We start from the raw sequence: 25,411 nt of genomic DNA, 5'->3' as shown, positions 1-25,411 counted from the left end.
TTAACATGAGCTGAGACAGCGGCCTGTGCTCTCAGGATCGGCATATCTTTCTTGACGTTCCCGACCCACATCAAAACTCCCTGCTTTGCCAGGTCGCCCATGCCTTTTGTACTCCAGTGTCGTGTTACAGTCCCAGAGATCATACTGTGCCGGTAGACAAACAAAGAGCGAGGGCCCTGACGAGGTAGATTGCAAGATATTGAGCTGCAATGTGGAGTAGGCCCTTCCAGGCCTCTGAGCCTCACTGCGTATCATCCCCAATTTAACCCCAGTCTAATGACACTGGACAACAAAGATTTTGCTTCCTGAATACTTTTTTGCCATTTCTTATGGATTTTGGGGTGCTGATCATGAAAATCACCATGGAGTTTCCCTATTGTTACGTACCCCGTAACTGGGTGTCTTACCAGCAAAAATAGAAGTGTCCGTTGGAGTCTGGTACTATTTTCACAACAGTGTTTATTAGTAAAATATACAAATCAATATCAACAATGCAAATATACAGATAATACACGTTAGCAATACTAAACCTAAAAGGGTGGCTATAATGATAAACAAGCTCTATCGTTGTCTAGGGGATAATGAATTGTCATATGTGAGTATAAATTTCAGTTCAGTTCGTACAGGCTGAAATAGATGTTGGTCGATGTGTTGTAATTATTGGAGAGAGAGAGAGAGAGAGAGATCAAACAGTGACAGCCAGTCAAACCTTCCTTTACAATCTTGATCCATCGATGTGTTGTTCTGGCCATTCAGGTATGACCCCCCTGTCCTTTAGCTAGACTGTTCTGCTATGGTGGACTCGTCACCCAGGCAAGGGTGGACACACACACACAAGCCCCCACCGGCCTCACTATAAACACTGTGAGTTCAAATTGACCGATCCTTCGTTCGGTCTCCGATGCCCCACACTTTTCTCGTGGGTTCCAACACTTAAACAGTGCTCACTAGTGTGTCTCTTGCTGTGTCTGAGGGCTGTCTCCCCAGACCTCACTTTTATCCCTACTCACGGGGTCTCAGGTGTCAATCAGTTTTGAATGGCTTAGTCCATCAAACCAGCCCACTCCAGCTGTTCACTGAGAAATTTTAATAATCAGAATGGTACCAAGTAAACAGCCCTCTCCGGAGCCGTGAGACTTACAGGAGTCATAATATGGTCACTCTCCCCCGGTGTTATCTCTCCCTTGTCTGAAGCAAATGTTCCAGTCCCAATATGTTTTTGTTCCATCTCTTTCTTTTTCATTAACAGCCTGGCAACAGTAACGGTTTGTAATTCTCCCAGGGGAGGGGGACATGGACAACTCTGTACCCTTCTGCCCATCAGAGCTGTTCATCCTTCGTAACACTATCATGCACCATTCTTTTGAAATTGTCTATATTTGTTATTCAAAAACAAAATAATACCCGGTATGCCACAGGCGTTTAGGGCAGCAATGAAGGTCCTCCATCTCTGGCGGTGTTCAGGGCTTACTTTATCATGTCAGTAGCTTCCTCTCGGTTTTCACTACTGTCAGTCATGCAAATCCCGGGTGGAGACGCAGGAATACCATCACACTCAGATGTAGAAAGATTCACCATTGCTGTTTCCATAACAGTTTTGTTTTACCAGTCAGGGTCGTTAGCCCTGAGATGAACCCCGAACCTGGAAGACCAGTAGATCATATTTTGTCTGAACTCTAACCTTTAACCTGTTTGGTGTGGGTGACCCGACCAAGAGCCAAAACGTAAAGAGGAGATACTGAGGGACCAGGTGAGATCACCCATACTGTGAACTCTCAGGAACTTGTATCCGTTTAAAGGTTCTTGGTTTCCTTCTCTTTCCACAGATACTCACTGCCCTGGTGAATATTCACAGTATTTTATGTTTTTGATCCAGTTAGCTTATCGGGGCAGATTCAATAGGTTGAATGGCCTGTTCCTGATCTAACGCGGTATATTGTTACGGGAAAATAGAGTTGAGAGATGGTTGAAGGGCAATAATGCTGAGGGCACCTCATTTTTACTCCAATTCTCTTTCCTATCCTGACATGTCGGTCCCTGGCCTCTTCTTGTGCTGGGATGGGGCCACCCAAGGAGAAACACCTCATATTCCATCTGGGTAGTCTCCAACCTGATGGCATGAACATCGATTTATCCTTCCAGTCGTTTCTTTCACTCCTCCTCCCCTCTTCCTCTGTTCCCCACTCTGGCCTTTTACCTCTTCTCATCTGCCTATCACTTCCCCCTGGGTCCCCTCCTCCTTCCCTTTCTCCTACGGTCCACTCTCCTCTCCTGTCAGATTTCTTCTTCTCCAGCCCTCGACCTTCCCCACACACCTGGCTTCACCCATCACCTTCCAGCTAGTCAGCCTCCCCTCCCCGTACCTTTTTACATTGCTGTCTTCCTCATTCATTCGCAGTCCCGAAGCAGGGTCTCGGCTTGAAACGCCGACTGTGTATTCATTTCCACGGATGCTACCTGGCCTGCTGAGTTCCTCCAGCATTTTGTCTGTGTTGCTTCAGATTTCCAGCATCTGCAGATTTTCTCGTGTTTATGATGTGCCGAAGAATCCTGGTCTTCTTTTGCTATTTGTAAGTTTAGTTTACATACAGGGTTATTGGGTCTGTAGGGTACAGCGTAATCGTTAGAGATCCACTGGTGACACAGTCAGGCTGTCAGAGTGACAGATTCGGAAATGACTATGCCCCAAGGGACGTAATGGGCCTGTTTATGCTTGGGTAATCAGGGAGGAAAAGCTGATTGAAGTAAAAACACAGAGAAATGGAAATTCAGATGAAAGATCTTCAACCTGAAACATTATCTCTGCTTCTGTCCTCAGATGTTATCTGAGCTGCCAAGTATAGACACAGACATAGAAGAGTATGGCCCAGGCCATTCAGCCCACAATGTCATGCCAGACCAACTAAAAAGCAAATCCCCTAATTCCTCCTATCGACACCAGGTCACTCAATCTCTCTTACATCCATGAGCCTGTTCAAACATCTCTTAAAAGCCATACCAAGCAACACATTCCAGGCATCCATGACTCTCTGAGTAAAAGATTTACCCCTCACATCCCCCTTTGAACCTACCCTGACAGAGGCTGGGAGGGAGGGCACAATGTGAGCCTACAGAGGTGGAGTGCAGAGGTTTTGCTGGCTGCTCGCTGCGCAGAACCTACTCTCACCACGGCGTAATGGAGGCTGCAAGGAGAAGAGCCATCAGGACCACCACAGAGGCTGCTGGGCTGTGGATCAGGAGGTGAGACCCATGGACCAGTGCTGCTGGGACACAAGCCGGGGCCTGATCAACCCTGGCTGTTCACCTGGGCGAGGGTGTCTGATGGTGAAAGACCCGAAACGCCCGAAGACCCCAAGTTGCATCACTGGCGATGTGTCCCAGCGCATCCTAGGCTGTGTCTCAACAGCACGTTAAATACAGTGCTGAATAGGATATCTTCCTACACACTCATAAATATTGGAAAATTGTTAGTGAATAAGTGTGTAATAATAATGAGATTGTTTTCAGCGTACAGATGCATCAAATCACGTCCTGTCAAGATTCAAGATTGATTATTGTCATTCTTCAGGTCACAAGTGTACAGGAGGATGAAACGATTGCTACTCCGGATCTGATACAGCATAAAAAACACAATAAGTATAAATATAAAAGCGATCTTATAACATGCAATGCACAAATAACCGTTGACTGTGGCCATGTATACATCAGATTAGCTTATAGACATGGATTGATTTTATGTAAATAAAGTGACACTACGTCAGGAGTATGTAAGGTGACTCTGGTAGGAAATGATCAGGTGACAAAGGTATTTGGCAAGAGGAACTCTCCAAGGTACTGCAGAGGGGATCTGAAACATGGGGTGGTGGGGTGGGTGAATGGGTGGAGGTGTTGATCAGCTTGATGGCTTGGGGGGGCGTAACATTCTGGTGTGGATGTTGCTTAGCCTTTTCCCTGATGGGATTGGGACAAACAGTCCACAAGCAAGGTGCTTCCAATGCCCATCAGAGGCCAACTCCTGACCTGGTTTCACACAGTTGTGATTTTAGGCTGAGAGTGTTTTTTTCTTAAATTAGTTCTACTGGCAAGTGAGGGTGGATAAATTCCCAGGACCTGACAATGTGCTACCTCAGACCCTGTGGGAGGCAAGTGTAGAAATGGGGCCGGACCCTAGCAGAGATAATTAAAACACCTTTAGCTTCGGGTGGGGTGCGGGAGAGTTGGAGGGTAGCTAATGTTGTCCTGCTGTTTAAGAAAGGCTTTAAGAATAAGGCAGGAAATGATAGGGCGTTGAGCCTGACATCAGTAATGCCAAAGTTATTGGAAGGGACTGGATATACATGTTTGGATAGACAGAGACTGATTAGGGATAGTCAACCTGGTTTTGCACGTGGTAAGTCGCGTCTAACAAACGTCATAGAATTTTTTGAGGAAGTGATGAGGAAGGTGGATGAAGGCAAGGCAGTGGATGTTGTCTACATGGACCTCAGCAAGGTCCTTGACAAGGTCTCGCATGGGAGGTTGGTCAAGAAGCTGCAGTCGCTTGGTGTTCAAGATGAGGTCATAAATTGGATTAGACATTGTCTTTGCAGAGGAGGCCAGAGAGTGGTTGTAGATGGTTGTCTCTCTGACGGGAGGCCAGCGACCAGTTGCGTGCCACAGGAATCAGTGCTGGGTCCGTTGTTGCTTGTCATCTGTACCTTCGATCTGGATGATAATGAGGTTGACTGGATCAGCAAAGGTGACACCAAGACAAGGGGTGTAGTGGACAAAGAGGAAGACTATCAAAGCTTGCGGCAGGATCTGGACCAGCTGGAAAAATGGGCTGAAAAATGGCAGATGGAATTTAATCCAGGTAAGAGCGAGATGATGTACTTTGGTAAACTGACTGGAGTAGGTCTTACGTAGTAAACAGTAGGGCACCAAGGAGTGTGACAGGACTGAGGGATCTGGGAAGACAGGTCCATAATTCATTGAACATGGTGTCACAGGTAGATGTGGATGTAGAGAAAGCTTTTGGCACATTGAGCTTCATAAATCAACATGTTGAGTACAGGAGGTGGGATGTTATGTTAAAATTGTGTAAGATGTTAGTAAGGCCTAATTTCGAGTATTGAGTGCAGTTGGGGTCACCTACCTACAGGAAAGGTGTAAGCATACAGAGAAAATTTACAAGGATGGTGCTGAGTTATAAGAAAAGATTGAATGGGTTAGGACTGTATTCCTTTGAGTTCCATCAAGTCATTTACAGTTTCCACGTTTCAGTTTCAGCTCTGTAATTGGTTCATCTCCATGTTCAACAGGGTCTGGGTGTTGGGGTGTTTTTGCCATTACATTGAGTCTTTGTTAAGAAGACCTAAAGCTTGTTTGAAAATACAGGAGGTTGCAAATACTGGTATCTGGAGCAAAAGGTGAACTGCTGGAAGAAAGTCAGTGGGCCAGGCGACGTCTAAGGAGGCAAAGGAACAGCTGACACTTCAGATTGAGGTCCTGAAACAAGATCCTGAGACCAGCTGAGACCTTCCAGTTGTCTACACTCTGTGACCTTCATTAGCCACACCCAGGCACCTGCTCGTTAATGCAATTATCTAATCAGCCAATCATGTGGCAGCAACTCAAGGCCATTGAAAAACTTGGACAGAGTGGATTTGGAGAGGATGTGTCCTATAGTGGGGGAGTCTTGGACCAGAGGGCACAACCTTAGAACAGAGAGATGTACATTTAGAACAAAGATGAGAAGGAATTTCTTTAGCCAGGGGGTGGTGAATCTGTGGAATTCATTGCCACAGATGGCTGTAGTGGCCAAGTCATTCAGTACATTTAAAGATGAGGTTAATAGGTTCTTCTGATTGTGTTGGCGAGTGGCCTAGTGGATAAGGCAATGGTCTAGTAATCTGAAGGTCACTGGTTCGAACCTCAGCTGAGGCAGTGTGTTTGTGTCCTTGAGCAAGGCACTTAACAACACATTGCTCTGCGACGACACTGGTACCAAGCTGCTTGGGTCCTAGTGTCCCTCCCTTGGACAACATCGGTGGCGTGGAGAGGGGAAGGCTTGCAGCAAGGGCAACTGCCAGTCTCCCATACAACCCTGCCCAGGCCTGCGCCCTGGAAACCTTCCAAGGCGCAAATCCATAGTCTCATGAGACTAACGGATGCCTAATAGGTTCTTGGTTAGTCAGGACATCAAAGGTTACAGGGAGTAGGCAGGAAAATGGGGTTGACAGGGACAACAAGTCAGCCATGATCTGCTGGACAAGTATCCTAATTCTGTTCCTATGTCCTGTGGTCTTGTTCAGACCAAACTCAGAATGGGGGAAGAAATGTGAATTGGGCTACATCAGCAAATGACCATGAACGTACATGCAGTAGCATTTTATTAGGTACAGACGGTATTTTTCAAGGCAAGTGCTATCCAGCCCTGGAAAGGTGGGTCCCAGGAAAAAGAAATAGCTCTAAATTTGGGACTGGTGTGAACTCGGACAAAAAGGATTCAGAGCACAATTCGCTAACGGCAGTAGCTATTTTTTGATTGCATAATTTTAAAAAACGCTGCTTTTTTTTTGGTTTCAGTGAAGTGTTTGTCCACAAGTTACCTCGATCCTCATCCTGCCAAGGCTGCGACAAGTTCCCAACACCCAAAGCTACAGATAGAGCAATGGAAGAACTGAAAAACATTTGGGAAAAACTTCTTCACCCAGAGAGTGGTGGATATGTGGGATGCTCTGCCTCAGAAGGCAGTGGAGGCCAATTCTCTGGATGCTTTCAAGTAAGAGTTAGATAGAGCTCTTAAAGATAGTGGGGTCAAGGGATATGGGGAGAGGGCAGGAACGGGGTACTGATTGTGGATGATCAGCCATGATCACAGTGAATGGCGGTGCTGCCTCGAAGGGCTGAATGGCCTACTCCTGCACTTATTATCTATTGTCTATTGTCTAAAATGCTGAAGGAACAGCAGGTCTCTTGTCCCAGTATTTGTGATGCCTCTGTGTTTCTAGTATGTTCCAATATTACATCAGTGACCAGTCAAGATAAAGCTTTTTATTTCTTCAAGTGTCCTCTGAGACATCCCAAGTTGTGGGAAAGATAGCTTCGGGTTGCTAGGCTCCAAATCTCTCTCTGTATCTATCTCCAAGTCCCCTTCCTTCTGAGCTGACTCCCTCCTTTGGTTTGTTGGCCACAAAGCTCGTGATTCTGTTCCAGGAAAAGCTGTCCCCCTCCCCCATGGATCTCGATGAGGTCTTGCCGCCAGATATGACACCTGATCTACCGGACACACTCTATTCCTTGTTGCCCCCCCCCCACCCCGTTAGTCTCCGTTAGGAGGCCAGCCAGCGCATCTGTGTGAGCATTTTGATTACCCCTCAATCTATCCTTAATCTGTCCCCTTGCCTTTTATTGCTGAGATGAATGTATTAGCATCATTCAGTGGCATGCAGAAGTTTGGGTACCCTTGGTCAAAATTTCTGTTACTGTGAATAGTTAAGTGAGTAGAAGATGAACTGATCTCCAAAGGTCATAAAGTTAAAGATGAAACATTCTTTTCAACATTTTAAGCAAGATTAGTGTATTAGTTTTGTTCTGTACAATTTTGGAGTGGAAAAAAAGGAAAGGAGCACCATGCAAAAGTTTGGGTGCCCCAAGAGATTTGAGCTGTCAGATAACTTTTACCAAGGTCTCAGACCTCAATTAGCTTGTTAGGGCTATGGCTTGTTCACAGTCATTGTTAGGAAAGGCCCCTCCCTCTTTCAGTCCTGACGAAGGGACTCGGCCCGAAACGTTGACTGCTCATTTCCACGGATGCTGCCCGACCTGCTGAGTTCCTCCAGCTTGTTGTACGTGTTGATTTGACCACAGCATCTGCGGTGTACTTTGTGTTTACCATTTATTTCAGATCCGCCAGGGGACACGATGGGAATTTATTGATATGTTCGCCAGCCGAGAGTGAGCGAGTCTGTGCAGGAGAGGTGGATTACAGGGTCCATACAGAATGGGCCATTTAACATCCCATTCCACAAGCCCAGAAAGGAAGTTGCCCATCGTCTCCCTCTGGTGTCCACTTGTCTTCCCTTTCCCCCATGATCCACTCTCTTCTCCTGTCGGAATCCTTTCTCTTCAGCTCTTTAGGTTTACCACTTAGCTTCTCACATCATTCTGCACTCCCCCCCCCCCCCCACTTGGTCTCACCAATCACCAACTGGCTTGATGTACTCCTTCCTTTCCCCCTCATCTTCTTATTCTGCAATCTACCCCCTTCCTTTCCAGTCCAGATGTAGATTCTTGGCCTGAAACATCAACTCTTTATTCTCCTCCATAGACACTGCCCGACCTGCTGAGTTCCTCCAGCATTTTGTATGTGTTGTCCCTGAAAGAAAACCCACAGATGTTGTCGGAGCCTATTCTTGTATAATTTCTTATGTGGTCCCCAGAAATCTGTCCCACATTTTGTTCATCCTTGTTCGGAGATTGCTCAGAATATCATCAGTTTTATTTTGATGGTCCTCATTAATCATCCCCACTCTACACTTGTGAGTGTATGTTCATGGTCTTCTGCTGCTGTAGCCCAACCACTTCAAGGTTCAACATGCTGTGTGTTCAGAGATGCTCCTCTGCACACCACCATTGTAACGTGTAGTTATTTGAGTTACTCTCACCTTCCTGTCAGCTGGAACCAGTCTGGCCATTCCCCCTTTCACCCACAGAACTGGCACTCACTGGATTATTTTTTTCTGTTTTTCACACCATTGTCTGTAAACTCTAGAGACTGCTATACAAGAAAATCCCAGGAGATCAGCAGTTTCTGAGATACTCAAACCACCCCAAATGGCACCAACAATCATTCCAGGGTCAAAGTCACTCAGATCACATTTCTTCCCCATTCTGATGTCTGGTCAGAACAACAGCTGAACCTCTTGACCATGTCTGCATGTTTTCATGCATTGAGTTGCTGCCACATGATTGGCTGATTAGATATTTGCATTAACGAACAGGTGTACAGGTATAACTAATAAAGTGGCTCTGGGTGCATATCCCATCGGATTTCACTGCAAGAATAATATTCTCTTGTTTGGATTTGAATCAGGGGCTAAAGCCTCATAGAAGGTAAAAGAGTACAGGGCATTCGGCCCACAATGTTGTGCTGACCCAGCTAAAAAGCAAATCCAAAACACCCAAACACTAATCCCTCCTACCTACACCACGTCCATATCCCTCCATCTTCCTTGCATCCATGCGCCTATCGGAACGTCTTTTAAAAGCCTCTCATGTATTTTTCTCCACCACCACACCAGGTAGCACATTCCAGGCACCCAACACTCCTGAGTAAAACACTTACCCCTCACATCCCCCTTGAACCTACCCCCTCTCACCTTCAATGCATGTTTCTACCCTGGGAAACAGATACTCCCTGTCTATCTATGCCTCTCATAATCTTTTAAACCTCTACTCGATCTCCCTCAGCCTCCCGTCCTCCAGAGAAAATTACCCAGGTTTAGATTTTAAAGCCCCACCACTGTGGCTTTTGCTGTGAACCACCCTTCAGATGAAACGGTCGATGAAGACCCAGCCTTCTCTCAGCAAAGGGCAGCAAAGAAATCATCCAGGCAAAATTTCATCTCTCTGCAAAGGTCTCGGCCTGAAATGTTGTTCATTCCTTTGCGTAAATGCTACCTGACCTGCTGGGTCACTCTTGTGACCATTATTGCATTCCTGGGTGCTTTCAAAAAGGTGGTGGCGGAGCGGATTATTTTGTGAAGTGTGTGGAGAGGGAGGAAAATCCAGGGAAATCGTTCCCAGTTGGAATGGTGTGTAACCTTTGGTGGCCGTTTTCTGTGCTGTGGTGCTCTCTAACTCGATGACCGATGTTTTCCCTCTCTAAATAAACGGTTTAATTGACAAGACAAGCCGGCATTTCCTGCGCATCCCTAATCAGCCGCACGGTGGCAGTGGAGAGCCACCTTCAGCGACCACTGCAGAAGCGTTTTGGGAGGAGTTACCCGACTCCAGGGAGGGGGCATTTTGTGTCCCCAGAACCTTCCTGCCCTTGTCCTGACACGGATTTAGAATGGTTACTTACTTATTCAGATGCCGCTCGGTCGCCGCCCAGCAACCCACGACTTAACCCCAACACTGACCGATTAACCTACTAACCGGTGCAAATCCTTGGACTGTGGGAAGGGAACTCTCACATTCCACGGGGAGGGTGTACAAACTCCATACAGGGGATGCCGGAGTTGAACTCCGACGCCCCGAGCTGTAAGTGAGCTCAGTACATTCTGTGGATGCCAATGGAGGGACCTCTGCTCAATACAAGAGGACGTGGCTTTAAGAGGAGGGATGTTCAAGGGGGATATTAGAGGAAGGTTTTTCACAGAGAGTGGTTGGTGCATGGAATGCACTGCCTGAGTCAGTGGTGGAGGTGGACACACTAGTGAAATTTAAGAGACTACTAGACAGGTATATGGAGGAATTTAAGGTGGAGGGTTATATGGGAGGCAGGGTTTAAGGGTTGGCACAACATTGTGGGCCGAATGGCCTGCACCGTGCTGTGTTGTTCTTTGCTCTTTGAAAGAATTGAATGGGCAGGAGGATAGATCGGGCGCCAGCGCTCAGGGCAGCTTTGCACTGGATGCCATTGAGAGCCCAGGAATTGCAGTGGTGTTCCCAGTTCCAAGATCAAGAATTTTTCTTTCCAATCTTGAAGTATTTTATGAAGCAGACTTACCCGGGGCTGGTCATGACTCATTTTTAAACTTCACTACCAAACAACAAGAGGTAGATGGGGTGGAAATGTTTTTTTTTGCAGCGCTCTTCCTTCAATTTGCAAACACCTTCCGGCAGTCAGTTTAACACTTAACGGCAAACTATTGGCTACTTTGTATTCCAAGTTCTTCGCTATTGGCTGGGGCACTTGAAGAGTGTGTAAAGGTCCAGAGTTGGTAGGACCATGGGCTCCAAAATCCTAGTATCACACCCTAGCCCCTCCATACCTGTAAGTCACCCTGACACCATCACCGAGCCCATTCTCACCAAGCCCAGTGCCTTGAAAAGGTAGTCGGCCTCCAACCCTTTGTTCATGTAAATGAGTATTACAGCCAGGAACTTTGATCAATTCAACCGAGAATTTTTATTTGTGAATCGCACACTCCTTTTCCCTCCACTTTAGAGCCCAAAAAACAGGGTAACTTATAAAGCATGAAAAAACTAAAGCTTCAAAAACTGAGATGTCTGCAGTTCAGAAGTATTCATCCCCCTATTTAGTTAAACCACCTCTCGCAGATATTACGACCGGTAGTCTTTTTGGATAAATCTCTATTAGCTTTGCACAACCCCTATTCCTCCTCCTCCTCCTCCTCCTCGCAAAGTTACAAAATCGCAAGTTGTGCCGTCTTGGTTTGGGAAGTGGCAGGTCTCGGCAGAGATGTTCAATCGGGTTGAGGTCAAGACTCTCACTGGGTCACTCCGTGGTTGCTCTGGGCTGTGGTCCTCCTGAGAAATAAACTCCCCCCCCAGTTGAAGTTTTCTGGTGGAGGTCGCCAGGTGAGGGCATTTAGATGAGGGCATTGAAAACTATATCAGCAAGTTTGCTGACGATACTAAAGTGGGTGGCAGTGTGACATGCGAAGGGGACGTTAGGAGAATACAGGGAGACTTGGATAGGCTGGGTGAGTGGGCAGATACTTGGCAGATGTCATTCAATGTGAATAAATGTGAAGTTATCCACTTTGGAAGCAGGAACAAGAGGGCAGAGTATTGTCTGAACAGTGTAGAGTTAGGTAAGGGAGAAACGCAAAGAGACCTAGGAGTCCTAGTTCACCAGTCAATGAAGGTGAATGAGCAAGTGCAACAGGCAGAGAAGAGGGCAAATGGAATGTTGGCCTTTGTTACAAGGGGAATTGAGTACAAGAGCAAGGATGTCCTTTTGCATTTGTACAGGGCCCTGGTGAGACCACACCTGGAATATTGTGTACAGTTTTGGGCTCCAGGTTTGAGGAAGGACATTCTGGCAATTGAGGAAGTGCAGCGTAGATTCACTAGGTTGATTCCTGGCATGGCAGGTCTGTCTTACGCAGAGAGATTGGAGAGATTGGGCTTGTACACACTGGAATTGAGGAGATTGAGAGGGGATCTGATTGAAACGTTTAAGATAATTAAAGGATTTGATAGGATTGAGGCAGGAAATATGTTCCAGATGTTGGGAGAGTCCAGTACCAGAGGGCATGGATTGAGAATAAGAGGTCAGTTATTTAAAACAGAGTTGAGGAAGAACTTCTTCTCCCAGAGAGTTGTGCAGGTGTGGAATGCACTACCTCGGAAGACGGTGGAGGCCAATTCTCTGGATGCTTTCAAAAAGGAGCTAGATAGATATCTGATGGATAGGGGAATCAAGGGATATGGGAACAAGGCAGGGACTGGGTATTGATAGTGAATGATCAGCCATGATCTCAGAATGGCGGTGCAGACTCGAGGGGCCGAATGGTCTACTTCTGCACCTATTGTCTATTGTCTATTGTTTCTAATCCAGGATCTCTCTGTATTTAGCAGCGTTCACCTTCCCCTCAATCCTGACCGGATTTCCAACCCTGCAACTGAAAAGCATCCCCATAGCATGATGGTACCGTAGGGATGGTGTTGCCTGGCTGATGTGCAGTGTTAGATTCATGGCACCCAGTGTAGAGGCCAGAAAGTTCCACTTGTTTCATCCGGCCACAAGACTCTTCCACGTCTTTACAGTATCTTCCAAGTGGCACCATGCCGTCTTTACAGGCAAGGGTATGCTTTTCTTTTATTAGCCAGGGCTTCTTCCTTGCCACTCTTCCATGAATACCCTTTTAGTGCAAGGCCTTGGAGATTGTGAAGCCGTGAACCTTATCGAGTTGCAGCCGCTGAGTGACTGTTGGCATCACAAAAGCTGCTCTTTAAAGTGCCATTCTTCTCCGGCAACTAAGTTTAGAGGGGTGGACTGACCTAGGCAGTGTGGCTGTGGTTTCGTACTTCTTCCACTTTTTCATGATGGACGGCACTGAGCTCAGAGGAATGGTCAGTGCCTTTGAGATGGTCTTATACCCTTCCCCAGATCTGTGCGTCTCTTGAATGTTCTTTTGCCTTCATTTTGGTTTGTTCTGTTCAAAATCTACCATAGTTGGACTTTAACAGAAAGGGTATTTATTATGAATTCATTGAAAACAGGTGATCCTCCGATTTTCCACACCAACAAATTGGGTGAGTTGGTAATGTTGTGCACAGTACTGCACCCAAGGAAAGTTAGCATAGTAATTAAAAGTCTGTCCCGAGCCATATAGGATCATCAGGCCGGTGCTTAGTTCCGGTTTCCGTGGCGTGAAGCGACTGAGAGTATGAGACTCTCCCCCCACCGGTCTATCATGAGGTCAACCCCCAGCATTTTGCCAGTACCCATTTTCAGCTGGGTGGACTGGAGCAATGTGTGGTTAAGTGCCTTGCTCAAGGACACACACGTTACCCTGGCTGGGGCTCGAACTCACTACCTTCAGATCGTTAGTCCAACACCTTAACCACGTGCCACACTAGTAATTAAAAGGGGATGAGTATTTTTTCAGCCTCAATTTTCATCATTTTTAATTGTTGATAGATTTTGGAATGCTTCTTTTGATTTGACTTCACGCACTTTGTTTTTAGAATAGCTCAAAAATCCCACTTCAAAATATTTCGAGTTCAGAAGATGAATTGGTAAAGTAGTTGTGCGGGCTGAATACTTTCCCATGGCTCTGTACTTAATCGTGTCCTTGGACAGCACACCCTTCCCCGACCAGATTCGCTGGCAATTCTTGCCATCTAGTACGTTACGTGATCTGCCTTATGGGAAGAAACCAACAGCACATTGGGGGATCTAGTGTGTGGACCATCTCCATGCCGTCTGCAGAGGTGACCCCATGGCCTGTCACTTCAATGCTCCATCTCATTCTCACACGGTTCTAATGCAAACTGGAGGCTGGATGCACTGTAGCCTTTTAGGACTTTGTATCAAAATCCACATTTTGGGAGAACTTGCTGTTTTGGTTTGTTTCTGAACTGGCCCAATGTTGTAAGGTCATCCATTTGTAATTTTTAACCCAATTTTTTCCCCCTCTATCCCCTGGCCTGCCAGAGAGTATCAGCATAAAACCATCAGACACGGGAGCAGAATTAGGCCATTCAGCCCATTGAGTCTGCTCTGCCATTCCATAATGGCTGATCCAGAACCAATCCCCTACACCCACCTTCTCACCATATTCTTTGATGCCCTGACCAATCAGGAAACGATCAATTTCCACCTTAAATATTCCCATGGACTTGGCTTCCACTGCAGTCTGTGGCAGAGCTTTCCACCGATTCACTACTCTTTGGCTTAAAAAAATCCCTCCTTATCCCTGCTCTAAAAGGTCAACCCTCAATTTCGAGACTGTGTCCTCTAATCGTGGATGCCCCCACCAAAGGAAACTTTCTCTCCACATTCACCCATCTAGTCCTTTCAACATTCAATAGATTTCAATGAGATCCCCTCACATTCTTTTAAATTCCAGTGAGCACAGGCCCAAAGCTGCCAAGCACTCCTCATATGTTAACCCCTTCATTCCCGGAATCGTTCTCCTGAACTCCCCTGGATTTTCTCCAATGGTAACATATTGAGGGGATCGGAGTTGATGACACTGACTTTGTATTTTTGTGAGATATTATAAACAGCCCTTTTTTCTTTTTCCATTTTTTTCTTTTTTTTTCTTTTTTGTTTTTTTTTCTTATTAGTTACTAGATTATTAGATTAGTTTTTTTGCATATTTTTTTTCTTTTTTCTTTTTTTAATTATATATTATGATATACATAGGTTTGCCTTGTTTATTTGTATATTGTTTCGTCTATGATTTGGAAATACTCATTTATACTGTAATCATTGCTTATATATTCTTTCATGGTCAGTTGAATTGTGTATGTTTGTAATCCCATTATCTATGTATCAATTTTATTTTGTTGATACTAATATCAATAAAAAGATTGAAAAAGAAAGACAACACATCTTCTCTGAGATATGGGGCTCACCTCAAAAAGCACCTTTCTTTTAGTTTCAGATCTCAGCAGGGGGCAGATTGGAGTTGTGATGAAGGGTCTTGGCCTGAAATGTCGACCAATAGATGCTGCCTGACCTGCTTAGTTCCTCCAGCACTGTACATGCCACAATGAACTTGATTTTAGTTTTAACTTCTCTGTTGGAATTCTCTCTCTTTCACTAACTGCCCAGCTACTCTAATCTGAGCAAACCCAGCTACCTTCTATCAAGAATACTCCCTTTATCCTATCAACAAATCCTGTAACTTGCATCTGCTTTCTTTCCCAGTTCTGAAGAGCATTTTAACTCAACGGTCAACTGTTTCCCTTTCTGCAGGTGCTGAATGTTTCCACCATTTTTATGATTTTCAGATTTGCATCATCTTCCACTGTACTTCCCGCCCCACCCAGGTTCATTTTCTGACCTCTGTATTCTTCCATTTCTTGCCATGGCTGTGCATCAGCTTTGTGCTCGAATCTTCCCTCCCTACTTTGACTTTCCTCCAGAAGGCCATTCAACCTCCCTAACCCAACTGCCAACCATCAGTGGCTACTTTATTAGGTACCTGGTCATTATTGCAAATATCTAATCAGCCAATCATGTGGCAGCAACTCAATGCATAAAAACCTGCAGACATAGTCAAGAGGTTCAGTTGTTTTTCAGACCCAACATCAGACTGGGGAAGAAATGTGATCTAAGTGACTTTGACTGTGGAATGATTGTTGGTGCCAGACGGGGTGGTTTGAGTATTTCAGAAACTGCTGATCTCCTGGGATTTTCACACACAACAGTCTCTAGAGTTTACAGAGATGGTGAGAGAAACAAAAAAAAAATCCAGTGAGTGGCATATCCCAGAGGGAAAATACCTTGTTAATGAGAGAGGTTAGTGGAGAACGGCCAGACTGGTTCAAGTTGACAGGAAGGTGACAGTAACTCAAATAACCACAGTGATGTGCAGAAGTGCAACTCTGAGCACACATGTTGAACCTTTGCTGCAGCAGCAAAGATCACACCAAGTTCCACTCCTCTCCCTAATAAAGTGCCCACTTAGTGTTCTTGGCTTGGTTTCGTGCCCTCGACCAATTCTCTCAGTCGTCACCCACCTCCCACCCCACCCTGTTTGGACAATCTACTTACCCATCCATTTTGTGGCCACATCCCAAGTCAGAGATATTCTCTTAGGGCTTGCAGGTCAGTATAACACCAAGCATTAGTTGCTGACTACTCATTTCCAGAGCTTTGAGTGTAAATAACTTTGGAAGAAGGAGCATCCTCAGCAGAGCTCGAGAGAGCCAAGTGCAAGCACTGACTTAAAACTAATTGGCGGGGACATTCACAGCACAACAAGCAGCACTGGTCAGCCACTCCACAGGCAATTAATGAAGTATAATTTTTTCAAAATAGTTTATACAGCATCGATATTACAAAATAAAGTCGAAATGCCCCCCCCCCCCCGCCCCAACAACAGTGCAAAGATCACAGCAACTCTTTAATAAATCTACACTGAACACTGATTGGAAGTGTGTTTGTGTGTCTGTGGGGGAGAGAAAGTCTGAAAAGATTAATCGAACTCTAACGCACTTTCACTGAGGAACACATCAGAACGAGGAAACTTCTACAAGAATGGGATTGGCTGGCTGTGTGATTTACTCTTGTGTGTTTCACTTTGTGACTTTTTAAAATATATAATTAATTAAACTAGATGCTGGGAATATATTAGTTAGCCCGAGAGAGATTTAAAATTTTTCTAAAAAATTGATCGAAAAGGGATTTTTAAACACAAGAGATGCTGGAGCCTTCTGGAACACACAACGCGCTGGGGGACCCAATAGGTCAGACGACATCCACGAATAGGAATAAAAGAGTTGGCGTTTCGGGCTGAGACCCTTCATTAGACTGAAACCACGGCTACTTATTCCCTTCCATAGATAGAACATAGAACAATACAGCACAGTACAGGCCCTTCGGCCCACAATGCTGTACCGACCATCAAACCCTGCCTCCCATATAACCCTCCACCTTAAATTCCTCCATATATCTGTCTAGTAGTCTCTTAATGCTACCTGATTTGCCGAGTTCCTAGAGGAATTTTGAAAGGGCTATTTTATTCTCCCCGGTAATAAAGAGGAATAACGTATAGATGAGATGGCTTCGAAACCCATCTTTTTTGAGAACCAGATTAGGGTCCACCCTTATTTTAAAGCTGTTTGAAGTACTATGTAACTAAACTCCAAGCAGAATGAAGAGGCCGCAATGCTGTTCTGCAATCTCATACCATTTTGCTTAATTGGATCTTGCGTGTGGTTGGTGGGAGGACAGGTCTCACCCCCAGCCCCAACCATCCTTCAGAAGAGTGCTGCCCACCTGCCCATTTCACCCCCACCCCCCAAAAGAGGGACTGGAGCAGAAGCCACAACACTATAACGGTAAAAGAAGTGCTAAGGCAAAATGAAGACAGAACAGGCTTTAGGAACAAATCTACTTTGGGTGCACTGGCATGGCAAATAAAAAGAAACAAGTTGTTTATTGGCCAGAGGTATCTTTTGGATCTGGGCAACTTAGCTTCTGACCAGAATTCAATCAAACAGGAGTTTTCAAATGGAGTGCATATTCTCCATTGGTAGGTGGCAGAGTCTGAGGTATTAGACGCAAGAGCAGAATTAGGCCATTCGGCCCATTGAGCCTGCTCTGCTGGTCCGTCTGGCTGATTTATTATCCCTCTCAACCACTTTCTCCTAGTAACTTTTGATGCCCTGACTAATCATGAATCTATCAGGATTTGTATCTGTTCAAATTTCCTCACTCCCCAAGACCATAAGACCCAGATTTTTGTAAGTTGGGGGGGGGGGGGGAAGGCAGGGAAAAACAAAAGCCCCTATTACGTAATTATTTAAAATATGTACTGCCTCAAGTTTGTGTGAGAAACAGGAAGGCAAGATCCTCTCATTTGAGGATGGCCTCTGTGCTACACACAGGGCAAACCCTTGGATAGGCTGCACACCTTTCAGCTAACAGATATCAGGCATGGGTTTGTGTGGTGGGGGGAGGTTGAGAACAGAAGAGCACAAGGGAGTACGAGTAAATGACAAAGAATTTACAAAAATAGCATTGTCTTTTCAAAATGGAAATCCAGTTTAACATTGCTTTAAAAAAAATTAACTAGGCCCCAAGATCCATTTTCAAGAGCCCCCTCCCTGAGCCTTGTACATTGGCTGTCGGGGGAGGTCTACTCTCTCTTGCGAAGTATGTTGTACATTATTCCGCTGATCAGAGACAACGGGAAACAGAGCCAGGCGAGGACGCAGGAGGAGCCGTACCAGCCTTCCTTGTCACTATGGTGGAAGTAAATGGTGTAGATGCTAGTCGCGATCACCGTACACAGACCTGGAGGAGGGCACAAAAACATCTGTCAATTTCACCGTATTAGCAAAATCATCCAAAATACTCAGCAAGAGCCTCTGAGGAGAACCTTCCTTTCTTGCACACTCGCTCAGGACATGTTCTGGCCTCTAGAGGCGCAGTTGGTTTCCTATGAACATCACTTCCTGTACACAAATTTTTTTACATCATTTCCTGTGTGAATTAATTTGGACTCAGTTAGAACCACGTGGTGAAAAGACATTCATCCACCAAAACAGCAATATCTGTGAGTCTTAAATTTTGTTAACATTGGCAAACATTTTTAAGTATTACGTTTATCGCCTATTGCTACTATGGCCCTCCGAAGGTGTTGTGGCATCTGCACCGGAGTGGGTTCGAATCCGGCTGGCTCCTTTCATGCTTTCCATCTGTGCCGGGCTAGAAACACGGCCTCGTAAAAAAACAAACAAAAGCGCTAAAGAAACGGCAAGGTTGCCACCCGATGCGCCACGAGGCGTGGAGACAAAATACTGCTTGTAAGTATGGTACCACAAATTCACTCTTGGCACAGGGCATAGTTATGGAGTGATGTGTACATGTATTATATTGGTTAGAACTGCGAGAATAATCGACAATTTTAATATCGTCAGGTGCCTGGTGATTCTGTATTGAAATGAATACTATTTTACTTGCTGCAGTTTCACATTCAAGATCTCAGTTTAGAAGATTGAGGGGGGGATCTTACTGAAACGTATAAAATTCTAAAGGGATTGGACAGGCTAGATGCAGGAAGATTGTTTCCGATGTTGGGGAAGTCCAGATCAAGGGGTCACAGTTTAAAGATAAAGGGGAAGCCTTTTAGGACCGAGATGAGGAAAACCTTCTTCACACAGACAGTGGTGAATCTGTGGAATTCTCTGCCACAGGAAACAGTTGAGGCCGGTTCATTGGCTATAGTTAAGAGGAAGTTAGATATGGCCCTTGTGGCTAAAGGGATCAGGGGGTATGGAGAGAAAGCAGGTACAGGGTTCTGAGTTGGATGATCAGCCATGATCACACTGAATGGCGGTGCAGGCTCGAAGGGCTGAATGGCCAACTCCTGCACCTATTTTCTATGTTTCTCAAAGCCCTGACAGTTGTTTCCACCTCAGGTGATTTCTGTTTTGAGATGGTGTTTAACTCACTGCATAGCCGCACTGCGAGGGCAGCAGGGGATAGACAGATTCTGACCCAAGGCCACAATGTGGATGAGTAAACACAGACACTCGAAACCGGACACTCGGCTGATTTTCAGATTTAATCGGCTTATAGTTTGGGAAGGTTGAATATGTTAAGACTTTATTCCCGAGATCCATGGAGCCTGTGGTTAACAGTAGAAGTCGATGACATAAAAGAGGTTAAGAATCCCTGCCCTAGAGCGTAGGAGAATGAGGAGAGATTTGATATACAAAATTATTAGGGTAAATGCAAGCAGGCTTTTACCACTGGGGCTGGGTGAGACTAAAACTAGAGGTCAAGGGTGAACATGAGGGGGAAATTCTTCACTCAGATAGTGATGGAGGTGGATACAGGCTTGATTTCAACATTTAAGAGAAATTTAGATGGGTACCTGGATGGGAAGGATGTGTCCAGGGTGCAGGTCAATGGGAATAGGCTGAATAGTTGTTCAGCATGGACTAGATGGGCCGAGGGGCCTCTTTCTAAGCTGTACAACTCTGACTGTATGTCAGGGGTTCCCAACCCAAGGTTCACAGACCACTTGCTTATTGGTATTAGTCCATAGCATGAAAAAGGTTGGGACCCCCTGTTCCATGAGAAGAAGTTAGAATACATCCTTTTATTAAATGAATAAGACTGTCAGACTTTGCATGAAGGCACCTAGCTATTTCCTTCCTGTTTCTTGCATGTCCCAGGACTTCTTGAATGCAATGATTTAACTAACAGCTGCTATTTTGTCTTCTTAAATCCCTCTGACCATCAACCGCGAGTGACTACAAAGAACAGAATGTTATTCTCCCAGCTTGGCAAATCACTTGTAAACGTTTCATCACCACCTGAGGAGACGTCGCCAGCGCGCTGTCCGAATGCTTGGCCTTTATATACTTTTCAATCAGCAAATTTAAGTGTCATTTCGGATACTCAATCGTGATGTGGGGAGGCAATCTCGTCGTCGAGTGGCTGTGCGATGAACTTCGTGCACTATGGTCGGGAATTTTGCTGGCAACAGCTGATAAATAGGATTGAGGTCTGCGTGTTTGTTCACTGAATTTTCCATGGAAAGCCACACTTCTAGGAGTTCTCTTGCACGCTGCGTGTTCACTGGCGCCGTGACATCCACTGACGTCCAGTCGAATCTGTGCCACTCTTGATCTTCACTGGTTAACTGGGTAAATGAAAACCCGGCACACAAGAGAATTCCAAGAAGCGTGGTTTACCACCAACAGTTCCGTAAACAAACACATGGTCCCCGGTCCTATTTATGAGCCGATGAGGACAAAGCTCCCAACCACAAAGTTCACCACACAGCCCATCAGCGACCAGACATCCTCCCCGCATCACAACGGAGTTTCTGAAATGACGGCCAGCCAGCTGATTGAAAAGTGTGTGAAGGCCAAGCATTCGGAGGACCCATGGCACATTGACAACGTCTCCCCGCATGGTGACGGAACGCTTGCAAGTGAACTGCCAAGATCGGAGAACAACTCAACTTAACCATCAACCCCTCGAGCATTACATCCTCCAGGTTATTCCTAAGAGCAAAATGTATCCAGACTTACAGGCGAGCAGCTGGAAGACACCGGAGAAGATGAATCGATTTCCTTTCTTCAGTGTAAAGAGCTGGCAGATGAAGACGAAGAGCCCACAGCAGCTGAAGATCACCGCCAGCACCATGCACGCCTGGATCGCCTGCAAGGATTCTAAAGGTACAAGGTGAAAGGTCACCAGGTGAGGAGAGAAACCAAGACACTTAGGGGGGAGTTTCCCATTTTTCCCTCTTTTCTACAAACTTGAATACATTAATTCATTAGATTCTGATAGGTTTGCAATTGAAAGCTTCTTCAGAAGTCAATAATGAGACATATTGCTAACAAATAAGTAATCTGGTTTAAAATAACACTGGTGCATCTCAGCGATTTCTGGCTGATGGCCAACGAGAGGGGGGAAATCCAGTAAATACTTTGTTAGTCACTCCTTTTCTGGCAAACGACCACTGTGGACAGTAGTCTGCGACTTCCCTTTGGACTTGGAGGCGATTCGATGTGACAGCACAGGCAAGGTGAGAGTGAGGAAGACCCAGGGTTCAATCAATTTAAGCACCTTGCTGAATCAGAAAGGTCAGGTATAGGCCAAATCCAGGTGGCAGTGCCCAGGTACCAGAGGATACTGAGGTGACTGAACCCAATGTCTGGATGACGACTTGAGCACTGGGCCAGATCGAAAAGGTCAGGGTGTCAGGTCCCCAAGGTGATGAATGGGCTGGTTCAGCTCAGCGCTCCGCGACATTTACTCTGGCTCTGCACTAAACTATGTGTCTTGGACTCTCTTTGATGACTGCACTTCAAAAGGCTTTTTTCCTGCAGTTATATTTTGCATAATTTTTTTTTTTCCCTCCTCCGTACACATTGGGTGGTGGGTCTTTTTTAAAAATGAGATCTAGTGGATTTCATGGCTGCCTGTAAGGAGATGAACCTGGAAGTTGCATACACATACTTTCATCGTAAATGTACCTTGAAGTGTTACAAGAGCAGAGAGATTAAAGCAAAAGCAGTCACTGCCTGTTTTCGGGAGATATGAAATTCCAGTGATAACAATTAACTGAGAAACTTCCCAGATTCAAGTGGCCCTGATACCCGCTACTGAAAACCGAAAGGTTTCTAGAAAAATTACAGAAGCATCTATACTGAAACTTCTAGAAAATATTCACTGAACATGTTTATAGAAGCACAAGCATAAAAAAAAATTAAACTGCAAGAAAAACAGAAAGATAAAAAATTGACACCACAATCCAACAAATAGAAAGAACACAAAACTGATACAGACTTTTATTTTCATCCCTTCCATTTTTCCCAGTCCCTAAACCAGGGGTTCCCAATCTGGGGTCCATGGACCCCTTGCTTAATAGTATTGGTCCATGGCATAAAAAAGGTTGGAACCCCTGCTCTAAACAATCTCTTCCCAGAATGTGGAACAGTACCCCGCTATACAGACCCTCAAGCCCATGATGTTGCTTTGAATTTTTAACCTACTCCAAGATTAATTTAACCCTTCCCTCTCTCAAACACATGGATGAAAGCTAAAAGGTTACCCAAGGGTCTTGTGAATATACCCGTCTCTGCCACCACCCCTGGCAGCGCGTTCCACGTCGTCACCACCCCACCCCCATACTTTCCTCCAAAAATCCTAAAGTTGTGCCGCCTTGTATTAGTCATTTCCACCCTGGGAAAAATCTTTGGCAGTGTACTCTACACCACTTATCACCTTGTAGACTTCTGTCAAGTCACCTGAAATCCTCCTCTCCAAAGAGAAGAGGTCCAGCTCACTCAACTATCCTCATAAGCCATTTTCTCCAATCCAGGCAGCATCCCGGTAAATCTCCTTTGCACCCTCTCTAAAGCTTCCCATCCTTCCCTTAACAAGACAAACAAGAGAAAATCTGCAGATGCTGGAAATCTGAGCAACACACACAAAATGCTGGAGGAACTCAGCAGGCCAGGCAGCATCTAGGAGAAGAGTGCAGTCGACGTTTCGGGCCGAGACCTGAGAAAGAAAGCTGGGGGGGAGAGAGAAACACAAGGTGATAGATGAAACCTGGAGGGGGAGGGTTGAAGTAAAGAGTTGGGAAGTAAATTGGTGAAAGAGACAGAAGGCCATGGAAGAAATGGGTGGGGGGGGGGGGAGCACCAGAGGGAGGCAATGGGTGGGCAAGGGGATAAGATGAGAGAAGGAAAAGGGGATGGGAAATGGTGAAAGAGTGGGGTGTGAGGGGTGTTACCAGAAGTTCAAAAAAAAAAATCAATGTTCATGCCATCAGGTTGGAGGCTACTGAAATGCAATATGAGGTGTTGTCCCTCCAAACCAAGAGTGGCCTCATCTCAACAGTGGAGGCAGCCATGGATAGACATTTGGGAATGGGAAGTGGAATTAAAATGGGTGGTCACTGGGAGATCCTGCTTTCTCGGATGGACGGAACGTAGGTGCACGGCAAGGCGCTCTCCCAATCTACGCCAGGTCTCACCGATATACAGGAGGCCGCACCGGGAGCACCGGACACAGTATACGACCCCAGCAGACTCACAGGTGAAGCGTCACCTCACCTGGAAGGTTCTGTTTGGGGCCCTGAATGGTGGTGAGGGGAGGTGGTGTAGGGGCAGGTGTAGCACTTGTTCCACTTGCAAGGATAAGTGCCAGGAGGGAGAGGGAAATCACTGGGGAGGAATAAATAGACATAGGGAGCGATCCCTGCGGAGAGCAGAAAGTGAGGGGAAGGATGTGCTTAGTGTGCGGTTCCAAGTGTGGCCTAACCAGGGTTTGTGGAGCTGCAGTAGATTGAGAGGTCAGAAGTCTTCTGACATAGGTCCCTTTTCTCTTCCGGTGTGGCACGGTTAGCGTAACATTTTACAGTGCCCACCGCCGCCTGTAAGAAATTTGTACATCTCCCCGTGACCACGTACGTTTCCTCCATGTCCTCCCACATTTCCAAGATGTACGAGCTAGGGTCAGTAACTTGTGGGAATGCCGCATTAGGACGGGAAGTGTGCTGACACCCGGCACATCCTCAACACAGGCAACACATTTCTCTGTAGGTTTCAATGCACACAAGTCCTTTTAAAGAAAAGACTGATAAACACCCAAAAGAAGAAAAATTGGGTGCATGGATAGTAGGGATATGGAGGGCTGTGATCCCATTGTAGGCAGTTTCAGCACAGACTAGATGGGCCAAAGGGCTTGTTTCTGTGCTTTACTTCTCTATGACTTTAAGTTTGTATCCGAGAGACTGAATAAACCCATTAAAGCCAAGACAGGGTGTCCAGGGAGCAACAGACAGCACAGATTTTGGATGCTAGTGGCAAATGGACTTACCATCCAAGCCTGGATAGTCTATAGAGGTACAGGTGCCGTTGTTGTAGAAACATTTCCTCCAAATGTCCTTGCCATAATCATTTGTGGTCCACCACACCTGTGAGCAGAAGAAATAGTCACCATACAGCATGGAAAAGAAATGGGATGGTGGTGAGAAATCCAGGCCAACGAACAAATAGATAACCATGATTCGAGTAGACGTAATTTTAATCCGATCCTGAGCTGAGGCACAACCGCTGACCCAGATGGCCGTTGTTTATCAATGTATCCTGTTGGTATCCTTGTGTATCCTAATATTTCCTTAAGTGTTCGAGGACTGCTGTCACCAAAAGATACTCACACTGTACCGTGGAGAGCATTCGAACTGGTTGGGTCACCTTCTGGTACGGAGGGGCCGCTGCCCAGGATCGGAAAAGGCTGCAGGAAGTTGTAAACTCGGCCAGCTCCATCGTGGGCACAGCACCCAGAACATCTTTAAAAGGTGGCGTCCACTCTTAAGGTCCTGCATCACCCAGGACACACCCTCTTCTCATTGCTACCGTCAGGGAGGAGGTACAGGAGACTGAAGGCTCACACTCAACAATTCAGGAACAGCTTCTTCCCCTCTGCCATCCGATTTCTGAATACAGCTTCTTCCCCTCTGCCGATCCCATAAATACAACCTCAGTATTTTTCTCTCTTTTTGTACTACACATTTTTAAATATGTACACTGACTGTAATTTATAGTTTTTATTTAATGTACTGCTGCCATGAAACAAGTTTCAAGACACTGTATACACAAAGTACAGTGCAGGTGCTGTGGTCAAATCAACACGTACAAACACGCTGGATGAAAGCAGGTCAGGCGCATCCGTTGACCGCGAGTCCTGACGAAGGGTCTTGGCCTGAAATGTTGACTGCTCCTTTCAATGGATGCT

General features: G+C 45.8%; 1 protein-coding gene across 2 annotated transcripts in view; it reads right to left on the bottom strand.

Moving 5' to 3' along the window:
• Positions 1-17,830: 17,830 nt before the first annotated feature.
• Positions 17,831-25,411, bottom strand: part of LOC132382928 (peripheral myelin protein 22-like) — a 33,662-nt gene continuing 26,081 nt past the window's right edge. For both annotated transcript variants that reach the window (XM_059953502.1, XM_059953503.1), the window contains exons 3-5: positions 24,494-24,590; positions 21,190-21,330; positions 17,831-18,436 (exon numbers count right to left, since the gene is read on the bottom strand). In XM_059953502.1, coding sequence (XP_059809485.1) covers positions 18,279-18,436; positions 21,190-21,330; positions 24,494-24,590 — 396 coding nt within the window. In that variant the 3' untranslated portion in view covers positions 17,831-18,278. The remainder of the gene's footprint in view (positions 18,437-21,189; positions 21,331-24,493; positions 24,591-25,411) is intronic.

Source organism: Hypanus sabinus, chromosome 29, assembly GCF_030144855.1.
Source record: "Hypanus sabinus isolate sHypSab1 chromosome 29, sHypSab1.hap1, whole genome shotgun sequence".
NCBI lineage: Eukaryota > Metazoa > Chordata > Chondrichthyes > Myliobatiformes > Dasyatidae > Hypanus > Hypanus sabinus.
The sequence above is the reverse complement of the archived record's forward strand: the minus strand, read 5'-3'. Positions and strand labels throughout refer to the sequence as shown.